Source organism: Molossus molossus, unplaced genomic scaffold (genome assembly GCF_014108415.1).
Source record: "Molossus molossus isolate mMolMol1 unplaced genomic scaffold, mMolMol1.p scaffold_m16_p_34, whole genome shotgun sequence".
In the NCBI taxonomy this organism is placed as follows: domain Eukaryota; kingdom Metazoa; phylum Chordata; class Mammalia; order Chiroptera; family Molossidae; genus Molossus; species Molossus molossus.
Window position 1 is genome coordinate 801,614 of NW_023425371.1, and position 22,886 is coordinate 824,499.

A 22,886-nucleotide genomic window follows, 5' to 3' on the forward strand; every position below is an offset into this window, starting at 1 on the left:
CTGACAACCTCTTAGTGCACGGGTCGACACTCAACCACTGAGCCACACCGGCTGGGCTGTTTTTGAAGTTAATAGAGTATGAGCTTTCAAATGTGTGGTTATTATAAATTTAAGTGATTTTTAAAATAAGTTTTTATACCTTATTTGACCTCATTATTTTCAGTTCATTAAGGGTGTATTTTAAATCTATTTCATTCTGTTTGGGGTCATGGATCAAGTTTTTCTGTGTACCATTATAGAACTTTGCTCCCATTACGCAGGAGTGTGTGTGTGCTTATGTTTTTCAATCAAATAAATACCTTTATCCCTCAGGCCCTGGGGACGCAGAGAGGAATGAGGCCAGGCACTTCCCTCAGAGAGACCATGAGTCAGGGAGATAAGACAGACTTGAAGACAAGCAGTTATAACATTGGGTAGCAAGGGCACTAATAGGCATGGACAGAAGAGGGAAATTAATTAAGGTCACTAAGTATCAAGTAGATGTGCCCTTTGGAGTGGCATTTCAGGGGTAAGTAATAGATGAGAATAGGGAACAGGAAGAGGGACATTTCAGGCAAGAGGAGAGACCAGGCCAAGATGGATAGAACTGGAACTATATGGAGTTTGCACTGTCCCAGTATTGAGTTCAAGGGCTAGGACAGGGTAGCAGCTGCAATGAGCTGAGGCCCGACCATGAAGAGCCACGTGTGCCTGAGGAAGCAACAGACGCTATGAATTTATGTTGTAGGTGGACAGCAGCAAGATGGGAAATAGGACCTGGAGGAATGACTGCAGGGAGGAAGTAAGCTTTTACACTGAGAACTGAAGTGTGGACAAAAGCAATATGATAAGGGATGGAGAAAGAGATGGGTTCAAAAGAGAGCTCAAAAAGTAGGGCGGACACATCTCAGAGCTTTTCCGTCTGTAAGGAGGACAGAGAGGAAGTCAAAAGCTATGTGCCGATGGCCAAGTGAGTGGCAGTGCCAAGGACCTGGATACAGAATTCAGCAGTGAATGGTAGATTTTAGGTAGGGTGTTAATGGGTTCTGGTTTTGGACAAAGCAAGGTGGAGGCACATCCAAGTAAAGATTAATTTATATTGTGTGGTTATTTTATGCCTGGCATTCTACTAGATACTGAAGATGCCCAGTGAGATCAACTGTGTGGGCTCTGGCTCTGGGAAGCCACAGTGTACATATCCCCAGGGTCTGGTTGGGCCTGTGGAGCTGGCAGTTGGAGGACAAAGTCATAGATGTCATCCTTGGGAGGAGATGAAGAGATGAGAAGGTGCAGAAGAAAAAAGAACGGGAGGGCCCTGGCCAGTTTAGCTCAGCAGTTAGAGTGTCGGCCTGCAGTCCAGAGAGACCTGGGTTCGGTTCCCACTAAGGGCACGTATCTCGGTTGCAGTTTGTCCCCGGCCCTGGTTGGTCGTGCAGGTGGTAGCCACTCGATGTGTCCCTTTCACATCGATGTTTCTCTCTCTCTCTCTGTTCCTCTCCCTCCTACTCTAGCTGAACAAAAAATGGAAAAATGTCCTCGGGTGAGGAAAAAAAAAAGAACGGGAGGGTAGGAGCCTGGGATAACATTGACTTGTGAAGAGTGGCTGGAAGGTGTAAATGCCTTAAGAAATGGGAAGTCAAAGATAAAGAGAACCTTGAGACTTAGGGAAGCTATTCAAGGAGCATTTCAAGGAAGGAGTGTCACATAATGTCACATTAATCAGAGTAATCAAACAAGACAGAGAAACAAAGGTGTGCATTTGATTTGGCCATTGAGTGTCCCTGAGAGAATTCCTTATTAGTAAGGATGGGTTTGTGGCCTCATCTTAAGCAGCGAGGAAACACACCCTGCCCTGGAAGCAATCTTATTCACATGGCTCCTGCGGGAGGGGGAAGGTGGAGCCAGATGAGTTGATAGACAATCCTAGTACAATGCACTAGATTTGTGCAAAGTCAGATAAGAAGTGAAGAATTCTGTCCTGTGGATTGGAGAAGACTTTAAGGCAGCGGTTCTCAACCTGTGGGTTGCGACCCCTTTGGGGGTCGAACGACCGTTTCACAGGGGTCACCAAAGACATGACAGTAGCAAAATTACAGTTATGAAGTAGCAACAAAAATAATTTTATGGTTGGGGGTCACCACAACACGAGGAACTGTATTAAAGGGTCGCGGCCTTAGGGAAGTTGAGAACCACTGCAGGAGAAGCTAATGGTTCACTAGGAATCAAGACTAGTTCTCAACCCTTGTTGAATGATGGATTCATCTAGGATACATCTAGGATGTCAGGAATACTGATGCCTGTGCCCAGTCCAAGACCCGTTAAATCAGAATCTCTGAGGTTGAAGCCCATGACTCTGTATTTGAGCACCCCAGGTATGCTAACCCCATCCGCGAGGCTTGCCAGTTTGCACTCTGCTTTCACCTTTGCTGTCTTATTGGAGACTTGACTCTCACCCATTTTATTAACAGACAAACCAAAACTCAGAATTGGAGCTTTATCCAAGGTCCAGAGCTCTGCAAGGCCTTTAGCTGTTCAGACTCTATCTATTTCTGTATTATGTAGTGGTTTCCAAACCCAAACCTATTACATTTGAACATGGGGTGGGGTGGGAGCCAGGCAGTGATACTTTTGAAAGATCCCAAGTGATTCCAACACGCACTCGGGTTGTGTTGTGCAGTACTGGGCAACCTGTGAGGTCCCTGTGGCTTAAAGTGCATGCATTTGCTAATTAGGAGATTATGCTTGACTCTCTTTTCTAATCCTAAGAGTTTATCTGTTCAAATAAGTCTCTTAATTAGGGGCTGTTTTAGCAATTAACTTGTCAATAACAATAGCCACAAAAATTCAGAAGTGGGTTTTGTGAACCAAAGAACAAATCTGAACCTACTGTACAAGCGACCCTTCTAGAGTCAGTGCATTCTCTCTCTCAAAAGTTACCAAGTCCTGGCTGGGTGGCTCAGTGGGTTAGAGCATCGTCCCATGAAACAGAAAGGTTGCGGGTTCAGTTCCTGGTCGGAGTGCGTATGGGAAGCAACCAGTCAATATTTCTCTCTCACATCTCTCTCTCTTCTCTCTAAAAAATCCTTAAAAACATATTCTCGAGTGAGGATTAAAAAAAAAGTTGTCAGTTAAATAAGCAAGCATTAGTTAGCAAACAGAATAGGCAACCCGCTTACTGAGTTACTGACAAGCAAGTAATATTCGACATCACACACTTGAGCCAGATACATACAAATCTCGCTTCTGGCGAAGGACAGAGTCCCCTGCAAAGAAACGCCCATTGTTGAATCTGTGCAGCCGAGGAAACCTGTGTTCCCCGTCAGGGTCCTCCAACCTCCCCTCTGGTGTCTGCTCAGGAAGTGTGTTCTTTCACACACTGCACTTGAATTCATGAGCCCTTCAAAACCTAATTCTCTACTACCGAGAACATCGAGTTCAGAAACTAATTTTCTAGAAGTCCTTGTGAGGAACAAGGACAGGAATTTTAAAACCGTCTTTGAGGAGGAAGTGTTCCCTGAGAAAGCACTCTTTCCAAAGCCCCCGTTGATTTGACAGGGGTCACCGCGTCCGCAGGTCCTCTCTCCCTGTACTTCTTTCAGGAGGAAGCGGTTTTCAGGGCTGAAGTATTCAGAGAAGGCATTGCCCTAAGCGGAAAAGATGGAGCGTTTTCATATTTGTACAATCACACGAACTGTATGTGGCATTTTACATCTCTCAGGGTGGAAAGCGTCGTGGGCCGTTCAAGGCAAGTGGGCCCAGCGTTCCATTTCTCCTAGACAAAGAGTTTCCTCTGTGCTGCTGGGCACCCCAGCTGCAATTCCAATTCCAAGTGAGAAGAACAATAAGCGGCGTTTTAAAAGTACACAACTAAAAAACAAAAACAAAAACACCCACCTAGGGTATCTCAGATAACTTTAGTGAGATGTGTCTTTACTACATCCAGGAGAAGTGGGGACCCAAGAAATCAGAGCAGCCCGGGTCCAGACTTCCCTGCTGTGTGACCAGGTGTGGCATTTGTGAGGCTGCCTCCTGTTCTGTCCTGCTTCCTGGGCTGTGACTCCTGAGCGCCCCCTGCTGTGGGCCTGCAGCTGTGTGCTGGCTCCTCCTTCCAGGTCCCTTCTCACTCTCCAGCGTTCTTCCCGGACTTTCCACCCACTGCTAAGGCACAGACCCTGGAATACAGACTGTGGAGATCATTTTATCCAAGCTTCATTTTAGAGAGGTAGAAATGATGTCCAGAGAAACTCAATGATTTTTCCAAGTTCACAGAGCTAATTAGGGACAGAACTCAGACTACGATGCTCTGGCTGCCATTTCAGGACTCGTCCGCCCAGCCCACACTCTCGCACACTGACTGTCCTTTTATTAGTACTGAGCTTCCTTTTCCTTTCTTTCCCCTCTGCCCTATGTTAATACGCTTCCCACCGGGAAAGCCACTGCTCGATCGAGATTTGGGAGACACGCGTTCATCCTGTATCTCACCAGGGTTTGGCAGGTTTGCTAAATGAGACTGCGATTTTTGAGGATCTTAAATGGTAGGAAATGAGATTCTGTCCCCTGGGTGGAAAGGCCTGTGTAGAAGGTTGCCGGCAGACTCAGCTTGTAAGTGGAAGGAAAGGGCCATTGGAACTTACTGTCCTTAAGAAAAAATAAGGTCATAAACAGAAGTGCACCTTTGCCCCAGGATGAACATGGCAGAATCAGGTCTTTTGTGATTTCACTGACAACCAGAACACCCTGGAAAGAGAAGTCCAAGAAGGAGCTGTGTGAGCAAACACCATCTCCCCGTGAGTCGCCATTGCTTCAGAAGATGTAGCCCTGACACCCTGGGCAGGAAGACGCCAGAGCTGGGAACTCAGGCCATCTACACCACCCCTTCGTCTTGCTCCTGATTTCTCCACTTGTGTCCAGACTAAGGCACTGTGTGTGCCTCGGACACACTACATCAACAGTGTGAGCCTACCCTAGATTTCCTGGTTCCCAATTAACTGGAGTGGCCTGAGCTAATTTGTCTAAACAAATGCAGAGAGGAAGGTGGTCACCCATTTATGAAAATAAGCCAGGGAGATGGTAGCACTGACCTGGACAGAGCAGCAGACTTCAGAACAAATGAAATGAGTTTTATAACCACCCCCCTTCGTGTTCCAAGCAGGAGAGATGATGTTTGGGGAACACCGTCAGAGAGGTGTACTTGAGTAACAAATAGGCTATCAGGCATTGCTAACTGCTAGGCTAGATATTTGCATATATGAATATGTTTAATGGGGAGTCATAAACCTTTGTCTTTCTTTGCTTTAAGTCTCAAATAGGGGAGAGAGTAGTAGCACCAGCTATAGAAACAAACTTGAAAAATCAAACAGCCCAATTAAAACTCCGATTTTTAAAAAGCCATTAAGATATACCTAAGTGAAATGAACTTTAAAAGACTAAAGGCTTAAGATCTTTTAAGAGCCCCAAATGACAAGTAATTCCAGGGAAATCCTAGTCATTAAAAACCGCTGCTCTGTGAAAGGGCTGCCGTTCCGTTCCCAGCTCAGGTGCCGGTTTGCAATACCTGTGTGCCAGGTGGATGAGCAGGAGACCCAGTCCGCCCTCTGTAAAGGCTAGGCGGCATTTCTACTTCCTGAGAATGTTGGGGCCCAAAATATAGGCACCAGCTAGTTACAACATAAATTTGTCTATAGCTCAATTAAAAATAAGGCGCAAGGGAAAGTTACCATAATCAAATATTAAAGTTGCTGGGGCGTTACTGATTTCCTCCCTTTCTGAGAGCTACTGAAGGGAGATCTCTCCAGATGAGGCAGTTGGGTTCTGTTAGAATTACGTACATCAGAACTTCACAATTATAAGGCACTTAAAAATGGCGAAAACGGCCCTGGCCCATTTGGCTCAGCAGGAGAATTGCATGTTTGATTCCGGTCAAGGGCATGTACCTCGGTTGCAGTTCGTCCCCACCCTGATCGGGTCGTGTAGGAGGCAGCCAGTCGATGTGTCCCTCTCACGTTGATGTTTCTCTCTCTCCCTCTCTCTCTCTCTCTCTCTTTTTCTCTCTCCCCCTCCCTCTCACTTTATCTGAAGATAAATAGAAAAATATCCTCAGGTGGGGATTTTAAAAAAAAGTGGCTAAAACAGCAATGCTGGTTTGAGTGCATTGTGTGAGGGGAACCCGCCCTGGGAGACAGGTGCTTGTCATAGATAGTTGCCTGCCACCCATTGAACACATGAGTGAATGAGTCAACGGCTGGGAGTTTGGATGCCAGTTGTCCTGTTGTGGTGAGGCAGAGTTTCCACTCATCGTCCCCATTAGAGAGGCCCACCACCTGGCAGACTGAGGGGAGGGGCAACATTTGCACCTGATTCCTTCCGCGGTCTGAGCAGACCCTTTCTATGCAGTTTGTGCAAGGCCCTCCCTCCGGCATGAAGACCAAGACATTTCAGCCCACGGCTCAGAGCATTCTGGTCCTTTGCACTGGGTGTTTGGGGCAGTGTTATACTGTGCCTGGGACAGTTATCCTAAGAGCTTTTGTCTAACACAGTTCCCCAGTCAAAAATGGATAGAATCTCAATCACCTAACTACACATAAAAAATGTCCTGCTTGCCTGGCCAGTGTGGCTCAGTGGATTGAGCATCATCCCACAGACTGAGAGGTTCCGGTTTCATTCCCGGTCAGGGCACAGGCCCGGGTTGTGGGCTCCATCCCCAGTAGCGGGCATGCAGGAGGCAGCTGATCGATGTATCTCTCTCACATCAATGTTGCTATCTCTCTCTTTCTTCCTCTCTCTCTAAAAAAATCAATAAAAAGTATATTTTTTAAAAGTCCTGCTTGACACCCTTCCAAGCCTCAGGCCTCGGTTACCTGGTGCAGACTCTCAGGCAGTCTTATCCGGCAGTGCCCTGTGCTCCTGACAGCAGCTGCTCAGGTGTTCAGGGCGTAGGTCCAGGCTTCTCTGCACTGCCAGCAGCACCGCTGCAAAAGTGCAGAGTTGGACCTTATTGTCTATTTTATTTCATTGTCCCCGTTGTCATCAGGCAGTGGGTCTTCCTAAGAGAGTGCTGGCCGTGAGGCTGACCACCGACTCCCAGGGCATATCTCCTTGTGCACTCAGGCTGATGTAGACAAAGTCACGTCAGATCAATCAACCATGGCAGCAGTTAAACCCTCCACCCTCCAGAGAGCATCATCTTTTCTTTTCAAAATGGCCTGAAAGTAGAGCAGATGGTTTCGTTTCAAGGCTTCCTTGCGGAAACATCTTTGTCTCCAAAATTGTTTACCCATGCAAGTTCCTGAAATGCTCCCAGGCATTCATCACCCTCAAAGGTAAAAGGAGTGTTAGTAAAGTGAGCATCTATCAAATGCTTATTCTGTGCCAGGTTCTGTGCTGAGCACTTTCTGGGGACTGCATAAACCCTCTCTGGAAAACCCTGTGAGGCAGGTGTCCGGTCTCTCAGCCGGCCGAGTGTCAGAGCTGGGACTCAGCCTGGGCGGTCTGCCTCCAGCGCCCATGCTCAGACCCTGAGAGAAACCTCCGAGGAGTTGCTGTGGGAGTGAATGAGATAGTCTAGGACGTGCTCAGCAGGCCCAGCCAGAGCATCCATTCAACCTTAAGAGCTGCTCCTCTTCAGCAGGAGCTCAGTCACCTCGGAAGGCTCCTCAGGACGCGAAGGAGAGGGCCTCTGGGTGGGTGGCATCACTGGCTGAAGGCCGGTGGTGCTCCGATGTAGGGGTGTGGCATGTGGCAGGGTGCCCGTGCGAGCTGGCGCGGGGCTGAAGCACCTGTGTGCAGGTGGCCCGTCCCCAGCTGTCCTCAGCTCCTCCTTCAGTCTTCGCCTTCCTTTCTTCAAAAACATAGTCAGACGTTCCCCCACCCAGACCCCATGGCCTAACCAGCGCTTGGTTTGTATTTTCTTTTACTCTTGGTATAAAACTTCTGTGTGTGTGTTGTTTGTTCTTGTTTATTATGCCTATGCCAGTGTGTTTCCTTTTGAAGACAAACAAATGATAAACATGCTGCCACGTGGGTGGGACTGGAGTTGGGGCACAGCTGCAGTGGGGCCGTTGCCATATTTCGGAGGCACCGGGCCTCGGCTCCCTGCCACCCACCAAACACGGGCAGCTCTCAGGGTGCTGGGGGTCACATTCTTTCTCTTTTCTTCTCCAACCAGGTTGTGTTGTTCAGCTGTAACCTCAAATACACTTCAGCTCCTCCTCAGGCTCTCTCAGAGGCCGCTTTGATATTTCCAGCACTAAAAGTGGGCACTTATCTTGAGCATTAAACCAGACTGAAGAGCGTGGTGGATGGACACAAGCACTGTGCTTTGGGAGCTGAGTCAGGGGGACTCTGCTGGGACCAGCAGACAAGCAGAAGGGCTGGGCCTCGTTCTTGGACCGCTCAGCTGTCTCAGCAGTGGGGCTGTCCGGGATCGGGGCACAGGGTGGCAGTGTCTAGCCTGATCCGTCTCGCACGTGAGGGGAACAGCAGCATCCAGGATTGCCATGGGTTGTGTCTGTGACTTCGTGTCTCTGTCACCATCTCCTCAGCGTCTAAGATAGTCTGACCTTTTATTGGAGTCTAACGTCTCTTGAATGCAGAGTATTTTTACGTGTGATCCTCAGTTTTAAGATACTAGCCAGAAACACACTAAACTCTTTTTTGTATAGATGAGTGAGAGATTCGGGGGTACCATGGTTACTGTTCACAAAGCAAGGTGGGTCTCGGACTGCTTTTCTTCAGAAGTCATGGCCAGGTAGACGAGTCTCACTCACGGCAGACATGACAAAGCCAAGGTCCAGAGGTGTGACTTGCGGGGGTCGGGATGTGAGAGGCAGTGTGAGATTTGACCGGAAATGCATTCACGTTTCACACATGCTCAAAATAAACAACACTGGCTGTGCCCTCCGCCGTAGAAGAGACCCTGGCATGCTATCTTCACCACTGTGGTCACTTCCAGCACTGCCCACCTCGTGTGGTGACCGAGTCACACGGCTGGTTTACAGCCAAGGTCAGATCCCTTGCTCTGTAGCGTTTGGGAGTTTCCTCCTCCCGTTGACCGTGGCCTTCAAATCTGTGCACACGATTGCCCGTGTAAAGATGAAACTTCTCAGTTGCCCCTGACAAGGGGGTTGTTAACGGTGATTGTGTGTGTTCTCCCCTCCCTTTTTCTACCCACTGACAGGACCACCCACACTTGGAACACCCAGTGCTCAAAGGGCAGTGTGTGAGATTAAACCAAATTGCAGTTGGCAGTTTACCCCAAAAGAGGGAGTCAGGGCTGGAGGCGAGAAACTGGCCTGCTTCTCTGCTGTTTTTCATCAGAAAGGCATGTGTACCTTTGGTAGGAAAATAGTCTTGGGGAAGGTGCCCCAGCCCAGCCAACACGCTGGTATTTTCTCTGGGCCGTCACAGTGCTAGACACCAGGGACTCAAGGACAAAGGAAACACATCCCCCTCCCTAGGTTCCTCCCAAACGATACTCTAATCAATCAGCACCATGTGTCTTCTCTTCAAAGCCTGGGGTACGAGTTCCTGAGGTCACGGGAAATGAATGACATGCCAAACGGACACAAAGAGCAGTCGGGGGCGCAGCTCTATAGTCTTGGCCGATGTTTTGTTTGTTTGCTTGAGGTTTAAATCATAAGCAAATAAGACTTCTCGCTACTGGTAAGAGTAGCTGTAGCCTGCGAGGAAACAGACATGTGCCCTGGGGTACAGCGTTTTCCTTTGCTACAAAATAGCGGCAAATGTATTTCCGTCGCTTACAGAATCTAAAGCTGGACTGGACCTTGAAGGTTGCTTGGAATCACCATTTCACAGTCAGGCCCGGGCAGGGAAGTTTAAGTGACTTGCCCCAAACATGAAGCCTGTTGGGGCAGAACTCTGCCCATGCCCCATCCTGGCAGGTCTTTATCCACGTTCACCCCAAAAGTCACTGACATCACTTACCAAAATATTCAGAGGAGTAAACTGATGATAGGTCTATAACTGGCTTTTAAAGGAATCAAGGCACATTTTGGGGGACAGTCTTTGGAAGGTGACTTCAAGAAGGAGAGTGAGGCCTTTCGAGCGCAGGGCTCAGGGGCCTCGAGACCGATCTCTGGTGCCCCAGGGCTCATTACTGAAAGACTCCCGCCCCCGACAGAACAGCTGCATCCGTTTCTGTTACAGAGTGCGCCCCTACGTGAGATTTCTTTTGAAATTACTTAATCTGAACACTAACATTCTATAAACAATTCAACAGTGCTGATAATATTTTACCATCATCAGAAACCGTAGGGTTCGAAGGGGATCTTTCTGTTTTTGTTTTTGTTTTACCCTTAACTTTTATGGACCCAAAAGCATGCTCTGTCATACAGATCGGAGGGATGCAGGGGCACTGGGGCGTTTTCTTCGGAGTCTTTCAGGAAGGTCCTCTCCTGTTTGGTGTCCCTTGTCCAGCAGGACCTGCAGGCAGGTGTCTTCTCCAGACCCGACGTGTGCAAGACCTGAGCATCTGTTGCTCACACTCAAGCATGTTGCTTTCTAACTCCTGGCAGAGATCTCCTTGCCCCCTGATCCCTTCTCCATGAGCAGAAATGGACACATCACACAGCACCTGCCACGGGGAGACCTGACAAATAACTGGGGGATTCAACCTCACAAGGAAAAGCGTGGTTTGATTGTGTTTTTCTGGAAGCAGCCCATCTTATGCTGTGACTATTGTGAGGGTTAATTTTCACAATGTGGCAGTGTGTTACTTCGTAGAGCATCTCAGGAAAAGGACTCAAAACGAGCATTCCAAATTAGTAAATTAGTAAATCTAATAGAGTTATTACTGGGAACATTGTTCTCACTCGGATGCTTTGTTGATAAACTATTTTGCATTTGCTAAGTATCTGTACCTCTTTGTCCCTTCTTCCAGAATGCTAGAAGATGACCTTAAGCTAAGTAGTGATGAAGAGGAGAATGAACAGGTAAGTCCATCTTTTGTGTGTGTTGTGTGGATGTGACATGATGACACTGTCCTGGGTATTAACTCAGTCACACAAATGCTGAATGATGGCAATTCCATGAAGCTGGGTGTCCTTTGCTAATCACAAGATTCAGTGCCATTGGCAAGTCTGTTAAAATACCTTGACCTTAATTTCCCTTAAAACTGTAATTCTGTGCTTCTTATGGCATCAAAGCCAACAACAGCTATTTATACGGAAGCTGGCTGGGGTCAGGCTTCAGTGTGCAATAGAAGCTCTTTTTTTGGAAAGCTAACTGGCCTTCTGGAGATCAGACGTGAGCTTGACTTCATCAGCATGCAACAGGCAAGCACAGCATTAAATATGGAGAAGTCTTATACAGATATTATTAACACTGAGAAGACGCAAACATAGAAGTGAGCTAAAATGATGAATAAAAAATAATCACACTCAGAATAGCCTGTTTGTCTGAAATGATAAATATGCTTGAAATGTTCTCCTCTGGTGTTGATTCATCAGCTCGAGACATTAGTCGGGGGTTTGTAAATACTCTTCTGATCAGTCAGTTAAAGTGAAAAACTATCCACTCAACATTCATCACTTTCACCTCTGCACTTCGGGCAATGCTGTGTTCTTATGCAAGTTTGAAAACACTAAGGACAGATTTTCCTACGCTCGTGTCTCCTTTGTCTTGTTACTTGTGCTGCAATCTGTCAGGCTCGGATGAAGGTGGTAAGTCTAAGAACGATTCTGAGAGGCTGCTTCCTAAGTCGTTTTTACATGTGCTGCAAAACACGGGTGCTGTTCGGTGACCTGGGGAGAAGGAACGTTATATAAGGGACTGTGGAGCGCCTGCAGGTGATGCCGCCGTCTAGACGTGCGAAGGCAAATAACACAGAGCATGCAGACAGAGGTGAAAGAAAAGCCAAAGGAAGTTTCCAGGAAGAACGTCTGAGCAGAGCGTGGCTGTGAGGTCACCAAAGTGTCTGCTCACCTTGTAAGAGGTGGTGAGTCAAGAAAGAAGGAACTGGGCACAAGATGGAAGTCAGTGCCTCTTGAAACTACACTGACGAGTGGAGAAAACCCGAGTGAAGGAAGGTGGACTGAACCAGGCAGACCACTCGGGCTTGGGTTTCTCAGAGGCTGATTCGTTTGTTTCGGGTGTACACACCTGGGCGGTCAGCTGTCCACAACACAGGCACTGCGCTAGACCTGGAGAGCCACAGGCCTCCTGTTGTGGGCTCCTTGGCTGCATGACTCTCAGCAAATGATTTCATCTCTGTGTGGGTTTTCCTAGGGAGAAGTTCAGATAGGTGTGTTGTGGATTAAGTCATATCAAACGTGTAGTTGTGTAAACTTTATATTAGAAAGTCTTTCATTCATTCAGCAAACCTTTCTTAATTTGGAAGGAATTTCATGATTTATTTCCAGGAAATATTTCCACTACACACTCAATTTTAAAAAACTAGTTATCAGTGATGTTCTCTAAGGCAGCAAGAACTTTTCATTGACTCATCTTGCTTTATTAGGGACTATTTCCAGTCTATACCCACTGATAATGTTGTACTGGGAATATAAGGTCAGACCCTTTATTCTTGCATTTGGTCCCTACGTGTGTGCACCTTCCCACCTTTTGCAATGCAAGCAGCTGACAGAATGAGTGACTTTTATACAGTAATCTCCTCTCTTTTAATTAAGGTTTCACACAGTGGTTTTGTGTGGTAGCTTCAGTGATTGCTGTAACACTAATTATATTAAGTTATCTGGCTCTGGCCTATAATTATACCCTGGCCTGATTACAAAATCGTAATTTCCATGCTTCTAAAAAATTTAATGATATGGTTTGGTTTTTTTTCTAAAACCAAAATACGATTGTGCCCGAAAGAGTGGGTGGAGCCTGTGCACACACGCACGTGCTATGTTTCTCCGGCATCGGGAGATGATTGAACAGTTAACACAAACAACTTTTCAGATATAATCAGTTTGTCCCTCAACTCACAATCTGTCAAAAATATATTATACAGCCCTGGCCAGTGTGATCAGTGGTTAGAGTGTTGGCCCATAGACCAGAACATCGAGGGTTTGATTCCAGTCATGGGCACAAGCCTGAGTTGCATGTTTGATCCCCATCCCCAGTCAGGGCACATGCGGAGACAACCAGTTGATGTGTCTCTCTCACATCGATGTTTCTCTCTCTCTCTCCCTCCCTTTCACTCTCTCTAAAAATCAATGGGAACATATATTCTTGGGTGAGGATTAACAACAACAAAACAAAACAAACATATAAATGTAGAGAAAGAACATTTCCCTGTCTTGGTAAATATAGTAAACTAAAATGCTAACCTTTTCTGCACGACACCTGGTTGTGCTGTGGATATTGGTCGCCAGCCTCTGTAGCCACTATGACAAGGAGACATCAACAAAACCATCAAGTGGGTGTGCGTGCTTGCCCACCCTAAAGCAGCCTCAGAACACTCCTGTCTACCATTTCCTTTATCCTCAGTGCCTTTGTGGCCTCGAAGATAAAGAGACAGGTGTTTAGTGCATAGCACAGGCTCAGCAGCCCTGCTCCCTCGGTTCAAATCCATGCTCAACTACCCAGTAGTTTTGCAGCGTTGGCCCATTTCCTGAACTGCTCTCTGCTCCAGTAACACCACTTGTAACATTGGAATTAACCTCAGCTCCCCAAAGCCTGCCACTCCCTCAGAACTGTGCTCACCTGTTATCTTCAGCTTCAGTAGGCTTTTTACTCTTTTTTAATTAATCAAATAAAGCATGCATAGAGAAAAGCACATATAACCTAAGAATACAACTTGATGAATATTCATCAGCCACACGCTGCAACTGAACTACCCTTGTGCGGGTCTTTGGACCGCAGAGTGTGTGCATTGAGTAGCTTATCCCAAACCACTTTCCAAAGGGGTCGCACCGCCGACTCTCCCACCAGCAATGTCAGAGATTCCAGTTGCTCCACATCCTCACGTCTGTCTCTTCATGTTCACGAGGGATATTCCTAAGGTTTCTGTGTTTGTGTCGTCTTTGTCATACTGTCTCCTATAGTGAATTGAGACGTGTTCCCTGCTTGTCCGCTTTTTCAGAGAGATTGTAGAAAATTAACACTAATTCCTCTTCAAATGTTTGTCAGAATTCTCCAGTGAAACCATGTGGGCCAGGAGAGTTTAAAAAACGTACTAATTCTCTTTTCTTTATAGTTAAAGAGTTATTCAGATTTTTTTCACATTGGGTAGGTTGTGGTGGTATGTGGAATGTTCCATAAATATCAATTGTGTCCTGTTGTTGATATTGTTGAGTTAGTGTGTACCCTTGCCACTTTCTGTCTAGTTGCTCTATCAATTGGTGGAAGAGGAGTGTTGAAATCTCCTACTGTAATTGTGGATTTGTTTATTTCTCCTTCCCGTTCTATCAGTTTTCACTTCCAGTTCTATCAGTATTTTGCAGTCTGTTATTTGATGCATACTATTTCGGGTTCTGTGTCATCTTGGTGGATTGGCCCTTATTTAGACCATTTGCAGTTAATGTAATTATTGATACATTAGCACTTAAGTCTGCCAGTTTATTTTTTGTTTTCTGTTTGTTCTTTTTCTGTTTTCCTTTTCCTGGCTTTCTATAGATTTCTTAAACATTTTGTGGAATTCCATTTTTATTTATTTAAAGTATGTTTTCTATTTTTATTGTATCTCTTTGTGTAGCTTTTTTGGGCCTGTTCTAGGGATTACATTATATTTACATAACTTATAGCAGTTCACTGGTGATGCCGTTGTACAAGTTTTCTCCCCTGGGATCCTATCATTATCTCCATCACCAGATTGATACTATGTGGATCACATGGGACTTGGTTTGCTATCTTCCTGACTTCTTGAGTGAGCATCCTGACTTTGATTCTGTATCGTATTCCCCTTTTATTCCCTAGTGAATACCATGGCTGACTGGCACCTAACAGGAAAGACTTGTCTTCCCATAACCAGACTCACAACTACCCTTATCTTCACTTTCTCTCCCCTTCCTTCATTACTGAAAACACTGCCGTCTCTTACCCAGAACCCATCCCATTACCTCCCGGTTACTTGGAGCCTGTTCCCTGACTCCTTTCTGCCCCATCTCTGCACCAGAACTACTCATTGGGCCAACGGTGACCTCCGCAGACTCAAGCGTACTGTGTCCTTTCAGTCACCTGTCTTATCAGAAGATGTGCAACACCCAGCATTGGAAGCTGTCAATCGCCCACTTTTCTTGAGGTGTCTCATACCAAACTCTCCTGTTGTGTTTCCTGCCCCTCTGGCTGTTTCTTCTCAGGCTTCTTTGCTGACTGCTCTTCCTCTACCCAACCTGAAATGTTGGATTCTTTTAGCATTTATTCCTGATTTCTCTTCCCCACTCCTCCCCCCTCCCCCTTCCTCCCGCCCCCGCCACCCCCGTCTCTGTCTGAGTGATCTCATCCTTTTCCACCATCTTCAATTCCTATATGCTTACCATTTCTAAAGCTATAGCCTCAGCTCAGAGCTCTCTTTTGAACTGCAGACCTTCTTGCCCTTTCCACTTGGATGTCTCAAATGCATTTCATGTTTAGTTTGTGCCAAACTGCATCCCCACCCACACCCACCCAAATATGTTCTTCCTGTGAATGTTTTTGTTTCTAAATGTGGCACCACCAGGTATGCAGAAACACTGAACTCACCCTTGAGGACTCCTGTTTCCTACATAACTGTTACTTTTTTTTTAAATCCTCACCTGAGGGTATTTTTCCATCTATCTTCAGATAGAGTGGGAGGGAGAGAGGGAGACAGACAGACAGCGACGTTGCTGCAAGAGAGACACATCTATTGGTTGCCTCCCACATGACCCTGACCAGACTGAACCACAACCCTTGACCGGTATCAAACCCACGACTCTTTGGTCTGCGGGCCGACACTCTAACCGCTGAGCCAAACTGGCCAGGGCAACTTTTATCTCAAAGTTCTATAAATTCAACCTCTAGAATTAAATATTAGTCCATTCAGCTCTGTCCATCCTGGCTAGTCTAAACCCATCTAGTAGACACTAGCATATTTCTGTGCCTTCCCCTCTATAATGCAACTCCTCACACTGATCTTTCAAAATAAATCAGATCAAGTCATTTCTTGGTCTAAAATCTTAACCTTTTCCCATTCCACTGGGGATGAACTCCAGAGCCAACACTACCCTCCACAGGGTGGTGTCACCCACTTCCCCTCACTTCACGGTGAGCACATTCATGGCCCTTCAGCGCTCAGACCTTCTATCAGCTCCTCCCACAAGCCGAGCTCAGCTTCCTCAGGGCCCCAGAGTCCAGCTCCTTTGTTCTCTTCCTGACCAACACCTGCGCACCCAGGAGCGCAGCACAGCTTCCACTGCCCTGACAAGCGTCCCCATATCTGAACTGGACCATGGTTAGTCCTTCTTAACCTTTCAAGTCTCGTTACAATTGTTATGTGTTATTTTTACTTTTTAAAACATCTTCCTCTACCAACTAGACTGGCAGTTTCCTGAGGGCAGGGACTGTGTCTGGCACAACAGAGGAGATACATTGTTGCTCAATGGGTTGAGGAGTCAGGGCACACCGTTGAGATGAATCAACAGTGTTTGCTGCTATTCATTGTCCAGTACCAAAAATTACTTTTCTTTACCTTTATTTTTTTTACTAAACACTATGATTTTTTTCAAATTAGGTCTATCTAGACATCAAAGGTGTTGATAGAAAAGACCAAACATCAGACCCAAGATCATAACTCATCTACCTATTTAGGAGGGAAGTTTCCATGGAAATGTCTATAGCCATTTATTAAATAGGCTTAATGCCAAGCCATATTGCAATTTTAAATTTTCAGAATTCTCTTAAACAGAAGTCTCCAAACCCACGAGAATGTGTGTCTCCACAGTGTTCCCTTTTTGGGATAGCAGAATTTTTACTGTAACCTTCAGAATTGGAATTTTGACAGTGTTTACCCAGAAAGTTTGGAGATATAACTGAAATGGAAGCATATTCTGTTTGCTCCTATACTTTTCATACTTGATGAGGTTCAGACTGGAAATAAGACAAACAATATAGGAATTGGTTTTCTTGTCTGGATAAATGAAGGACACATGATACATGTAACAATTTGTTTGATCTTCTCTTCTGTAACTCTTGGTTTTGACAATTCAAAAGAACAGTGTTTCCCTGGGAAAATGTGAAGCAATTAAAAGATTTAAGACAAAATTATTTCTGAAGTTACTACATACCAAAGGAAATTTTTAAATGGATTTGGAAGGGAAATATGAATTACATTGCACGTCTCTCCATTTGTTGAGGACAGCCCTACCTTTCATGTCAGCCTAAGCTTGGAAGTGGACACAGAAATATCTTGATGAACTTATCTCAGCTTAGGCATGAGGAGAGGGACACAGGATTAAAAACAGCGTCATGTAAAGGCAGTATTTCAGGATAACAAATATATAAGCTCAAGGAAAGGAAGGGAGCAGGATCCAAATCGAATGGCTACGTACATGCCTACAGCTTCCAATGATTACATTATCCACGGGTGTTAGTCTTTTCATTTTAATTATAGAACTGCATCTTTTTCTGCAAATGAGCAAGGTTTACCCACTTAAACTGACGATTTTAATTTTGCAGGCCATGATCATTGGATAAAATCTGTAGAGGGAAATTCTCCTGCTGGCGTAATTTACTTCTCACCATGAAGAAAAGTTACCTTTTAATCCCCAATCAATATTTGGAGAGGATAATTAATTTAATAGATATCTAGGTAGTTAACATAAATCTTCAAGTTAAAAAGCCAATTCTTGTCTTATTCAAATGCACGGAGTAATAATCATGTCTCTCAAAAGGAATTTCAGTATGAATTGGGAACCCAGCTGCTTCAAGATATCAGGATTGTAGGTGAGATTGTTCTGAGTGCTGAATCATACTTCTTGCTTTTTGATACCTTGGATTTCTTGTGGCGAGGCACAAGGAATATTCCTGTGTCCTTTCTCTGCTCTTTACCATAAAGGTCACTGGATAACCAACATCAGTTTGGGGTGTAGTACTGAAAGCCGATTGCCCATTGCAATGGGTGCTGTGCATTTTTCCCTTGTTTCTTTTTAATATGACATTGCATAACAGAAAGCAGAGCCTTTAAAAAGAACCTCTGGCTGTTCCTGTCAATCAGTGACCAAATGAATTAGCTGAATGATATGCAGACGTGGAATAAAAACATAGGAGGTTTTAGCAGCCCAACTGCACTTCCCTGGGTGCATTTTTCTTCTCAGGATCAGCTTGGTTGATGCTGAAGTTCTTGGCCTATGAAAATTTATTACCCACAGAGTCAATCTGCATTCAGGCGGCCAAGTCTGAATAAATAGAGTCATTGTGCTTGTCTGGGATTTGTGGCCAGAGTTCATCCAGTCAGCTTGACATTCACTTCCCAGGAGATTCATAAAAGCCAACACCCTGGTATGTGCTCTTGAATCCTGCCAAAATTGTGTAGAATTATATAAACAGGAGTTGAAGCAATAATCAGGACCAGGTTTGAGGGGCAAGGCTCCAAAATCAAGTTTCTCCCTACATTAAAAATGAACTGTATTGTAGATGTTATTTGTAGTCAAGCAAGAGCTAGAAAATTTTTATATAAAACTCATTCTGAGAATAATCTTGAATGCCTACTAAGTGCCTAACATTGTACAAGATGCTGGCTTGTTGGTCCTGATTAATTACACATTCATAACCCTCATCATAATATTTTAGCCTCAGAAATTGAAAGTAAATTTTAAATACCAGGAAATGCCCTTCCTTTAATACCTATACAAAACAAGTATCTAGTATCACATGTTAAACCTAATAACAAAACAGAAAAAAATAGTGATTTATTTTTGTATGCATGTTTAGTCTTGCACAATTAACCATACTGACAAATTGGTTTCTTTTTAATATAGAAATAGAGCAATAACTCGAATTGAACAGGACTGCCTATCAGATCTTTGTCATTTGTATATGAACTAATCACATATCCGAACCTTCAGTCATAGTCAGTGAAACCCAGATGTTCAACAGGTTGTTTTTTGTTGTTGTTTTTAAGTCCTAAAATGTAGTTAAGTAATTATATTTTATCATTAAAATTTTACTGTCACCATAGACAATTGCAAAATTCTTTTAAGATGGCCTATTTTATTATATCATTCCACTTTTTATAAACGTTTATGAAAAATATATAGGTGGAGATACACAAAAATGTAATTGCTTTTTTTTTCATGTTAATGAACTGTAATTTCCAAAACTGATATGGTCAGCCAGTGTAAATGTCACTGAGCACAGATATAAAAAGGCCCATACCCTGTTTCCCACACCTCCTCTGGGGACCCGGTTGAGATTTATGCAGATTTGGTTCTGTCCAATCAGTCTGGACCATAGGATGCGCCTAAATTCCATCTGAGGACCCTGAATAGAAATCAGGGAAAATAGAAAAATTATATAAAAGTCAAAAGATGACCCACACCAAGACACATAATAATTAAAATGCCAAAAATTAAAGACAAAGAGAGAATCCTAAAGGCAGCAAGAGATAAGCAACAGGTTACCTACAAAGGAAACCCCAGAAGGCTCTCAGCTGACTTCTCAACAGAAACACTACAGGCCAGAAGGGAATGGCATGAAGTAATCAAGGTCATGAAAAACAAGGATCTGAACCCAAGACTACTCTACCCAGCAAGGCTGTCATTCAAAATAGAAGGTCAAATAAAGAGCTTTCCAGACAAAAAATGGCTAAGGGAATATATTAACACCAAACCAGCACTGCAAGATATGCTAAAAAAAAAAAACTGCTGTAATTAGTAGAAGATAGGAAGAAAAATATAACCACACTAAACAAAAATGGCAATAATTAAGTACATATCAATAATCACCTTAAATGTGAATGGTTTGAATGCTCTGATAAAAAGACACAGAGTAGCTGACTGGATAAGAAAGCATGACTCACATATATGTTGTTTACAAGAGACCCAGCTCACAACAAAAGACTAACATAGGTTGAAAGTGAAGGGATGGAAAAAAATCTTTCAAGCAAATGGAAAGGAAAAAAAAAGCTGGGGTAGCAATACTCATCTCATATCTGATACAGTAGATTTCAAAATGAAGGCCATAACTAGAGACAAAGAAGGCCACTACATAATATTGAAAGGATCTATCCAACAGGAAGATATAACCTTGGTAAACATATACGCACCCAATATAGGAGCACCAACATATATTAAAAATCTTCTGGAGGACTGCAAAGGAGAAATCAACAGCAATACAATCATAGCAGGGGACTTCAACACCCCACTGACATCACTGGATAGATCATCTAGACAAAAAATTAGCAAGGAAACAGAGACTCTAAATGAAGCACTAGATCAAATGGATTTCATAGATATCTACAGAGAATTACATCCCAAAACTGCAGAATTCACATTCTTCTCAAGTGCACATGGAACATTCTGAAAGATAGACCACATATTAGGGCACAAACTAAGTCTCTACAAGTTCAAGAAGACTGAAATCATATCAAGCATCTTCTCAGATCACAATGGCATGCAAATAGAAATCAATTGCAAGAAGAACATGCAAAGACATTTGAAAACATGGAGGCTAAATAGCATGTTATTGAACAATGAATGGATTACCATGGAGATCAAGAAAGAAATTAAAAACTTCCTGGAAACCAATGAAAATGAACACACAAACACACAAAATCTATGGGATGCAGCGAAAGCAGTTCTGGGAGGGAAGTTCATAGCACTACTGGCCTACCTCAAGAAACAAGAAAAATTTCTAATAGACCATCTAACCTCACAACTTACAGAACTAGAAAGCAAACAAATAGAAAACCCCAGAGCAAGTAAAAGGAAGGAAGTAGTAAAGATCAGAGCAGAAATAAATGACATGGAGACCAAAAAAACAAGTCAAAGGATCAATGAAAGAAAGAGCTGGTTCTTTGAAAAGGTAAACAAAATTGATGGACCCTTAGCTAGACTCACCAAGAAATAAATAGAGAGAACCCAAATATACAAAATCAGAAATGAAAGAGGAGAAATAATAAACACCACGGAAATACAAAGGATTGCTAACAAATACTATGAACAATTATACGTCAACAAATTCAACAATCTAAGCGAAATTGACAAATTTCTAGAAACACATAGTCTCCCAAAACTGAACCAGGAAGAGATAGAAAACTTGAACAGACCAATAACAACAAAAAAAATTGAAGATGTAGTCAAGACTCTCCCAGCAAACAAAAGCCCATGCCCGGACGGCTTCACGGGGGAATTTTACCGAACATTCAAAGAAGAACTAATACACATTCTCCTCAAACTATTTCAAAAAATTTAAAAAGAAGGAAGACTTCCAAACTCGTTTTATGAGGCCAGCATAATTCTAATTTCAAAACCAGAAAAAGACACTGCAAAAAAAAGAAAACTACAGGCCAGTATCCCTGATGAACATAGATGCCAAAATCCTGAACGAAATACTAGCAAATCGAATTCAGCAATACATCAAAAAAATTATTAACCATGACCAAGTGGGATTCATCCCAGGGATGCAAGGCTGGTACAATATTCGCAAATCAATAAATGTGATACACCACATAAACAAAATGAAAGATAAAAATTATATGATCAGCCCAGGCCAGTTTGGCTCAGCGGTTAGAGCGTTGGCCCGCAGTCCAGAGAGACCTGGGTTTGGTTCCCGCTAAGGACACGTGCCTTGGTTACAGTTAGTCCCTGGCCCTGGTTGGGTCGTGTGGGTGGCGGCCACTCAATGTGTCCCTTTCACATCGATGTTTCTCTCTCTCTCCCTCCCTCCCACTCTATCTGAACAAAATATCAAAGAATGTCCTCAAGTGAGGATAAAAAAAAAAAATCATATGATTATATCAATAGACACTGAAAAAGCATTTGACAAAATCCAGCATCTATTTCTGATAAAAATGCTCAGCAATCTGGGAATAGAGGGTTCATATCTCAACATAATAAAGGCCATATATGAAAGACCTACAGCCAACATCATACTCAATGGGAAAAAACTAAAAGCATTTCACCTAAGAACAAGAACAAGATAAGGATGCCCACTTTTGCCACTCTTATTTAACATAATACCGGAAGTCTTAGCCACAGCAATCAGACATAAAGAATAAATAAAAGGGATCCAAATTGGAAAGGAGGGAGTGAAACTGTCATTATTCGCAGATGACAGGATACTATATGTAGAAAACCCCACAGACTCCAACAAAGATTTACTAGTCTTAAACGACTTTGGCAAAGTAGCAGGACACAAAATTAACATCAAGAAATGGACGGCATTCTTATACACCAATGATGAAGTCACAGAAATAGAAACTAAAATAACAATCCCTTTTACCATTGCAGCAAAAAAAAAAAAATAAGATACCTAGGAATAAACTTAACGAAAGAAATAAAGGACCTATTCGCAGAAAACTACAGGACATTGAAAAAAGAAATAGAGGAAGATATAAAAAAGTGGAAGCACATATCTTGTTCATGGATTGGAAGAATTACATCATTAAAATGTCCATACTACCCAAAGCAATCTATAGGTTCAGTGCAATCTCCATCAAAATATCAACGACACACTTCACAGAACTAGAACAAATACTTCAAAAGTTCATATGGAACCAAAAAAGACCCCAAATAACCACAGCAATCTTGAAAAAGAAGAACAAAGTTGGAAGGATCACATTACCAAATTTCAGGTTATACTACAAAGCCACTGTGATCTAAACAGCCTGATACTGGCACAAGAACAGGCAGATAGATCAGTGGAACAGAATAGAGAACCCAGAAATGGATCCAAGGCAATATGCTCAATTAATATTTGACAAAGGGGGCAAGAGTATTCAGTGGAGTAAAGACAGCCTCTTTAATAGATGGCGTTGGGAAAATTGGACA

General features: G+C 43.7%; 1 protein-coding gene across 1 annotated transcript in view; it reads left to right on the forward strand.

The window, feature by feature from the left end:
* AFF3 (AF4/FMR2 family member 3) overlaps positions 1-22,886 on the forward strand; it is a 538,134-nt gene that overhangs the window by 406,387 nt on the left and 108,861 nt on the right. Inside the window, exon 9 of the mRNA XM_036281386.1 lies at positions 10,877-10,928. Coding sequence (XP_036137279.1) covers positions 10,877-10,928 — 52 coding nt within the window. The remainder of the gene's footprint in view (positions 1-10,876; positions 10,929-22,886) is intronic.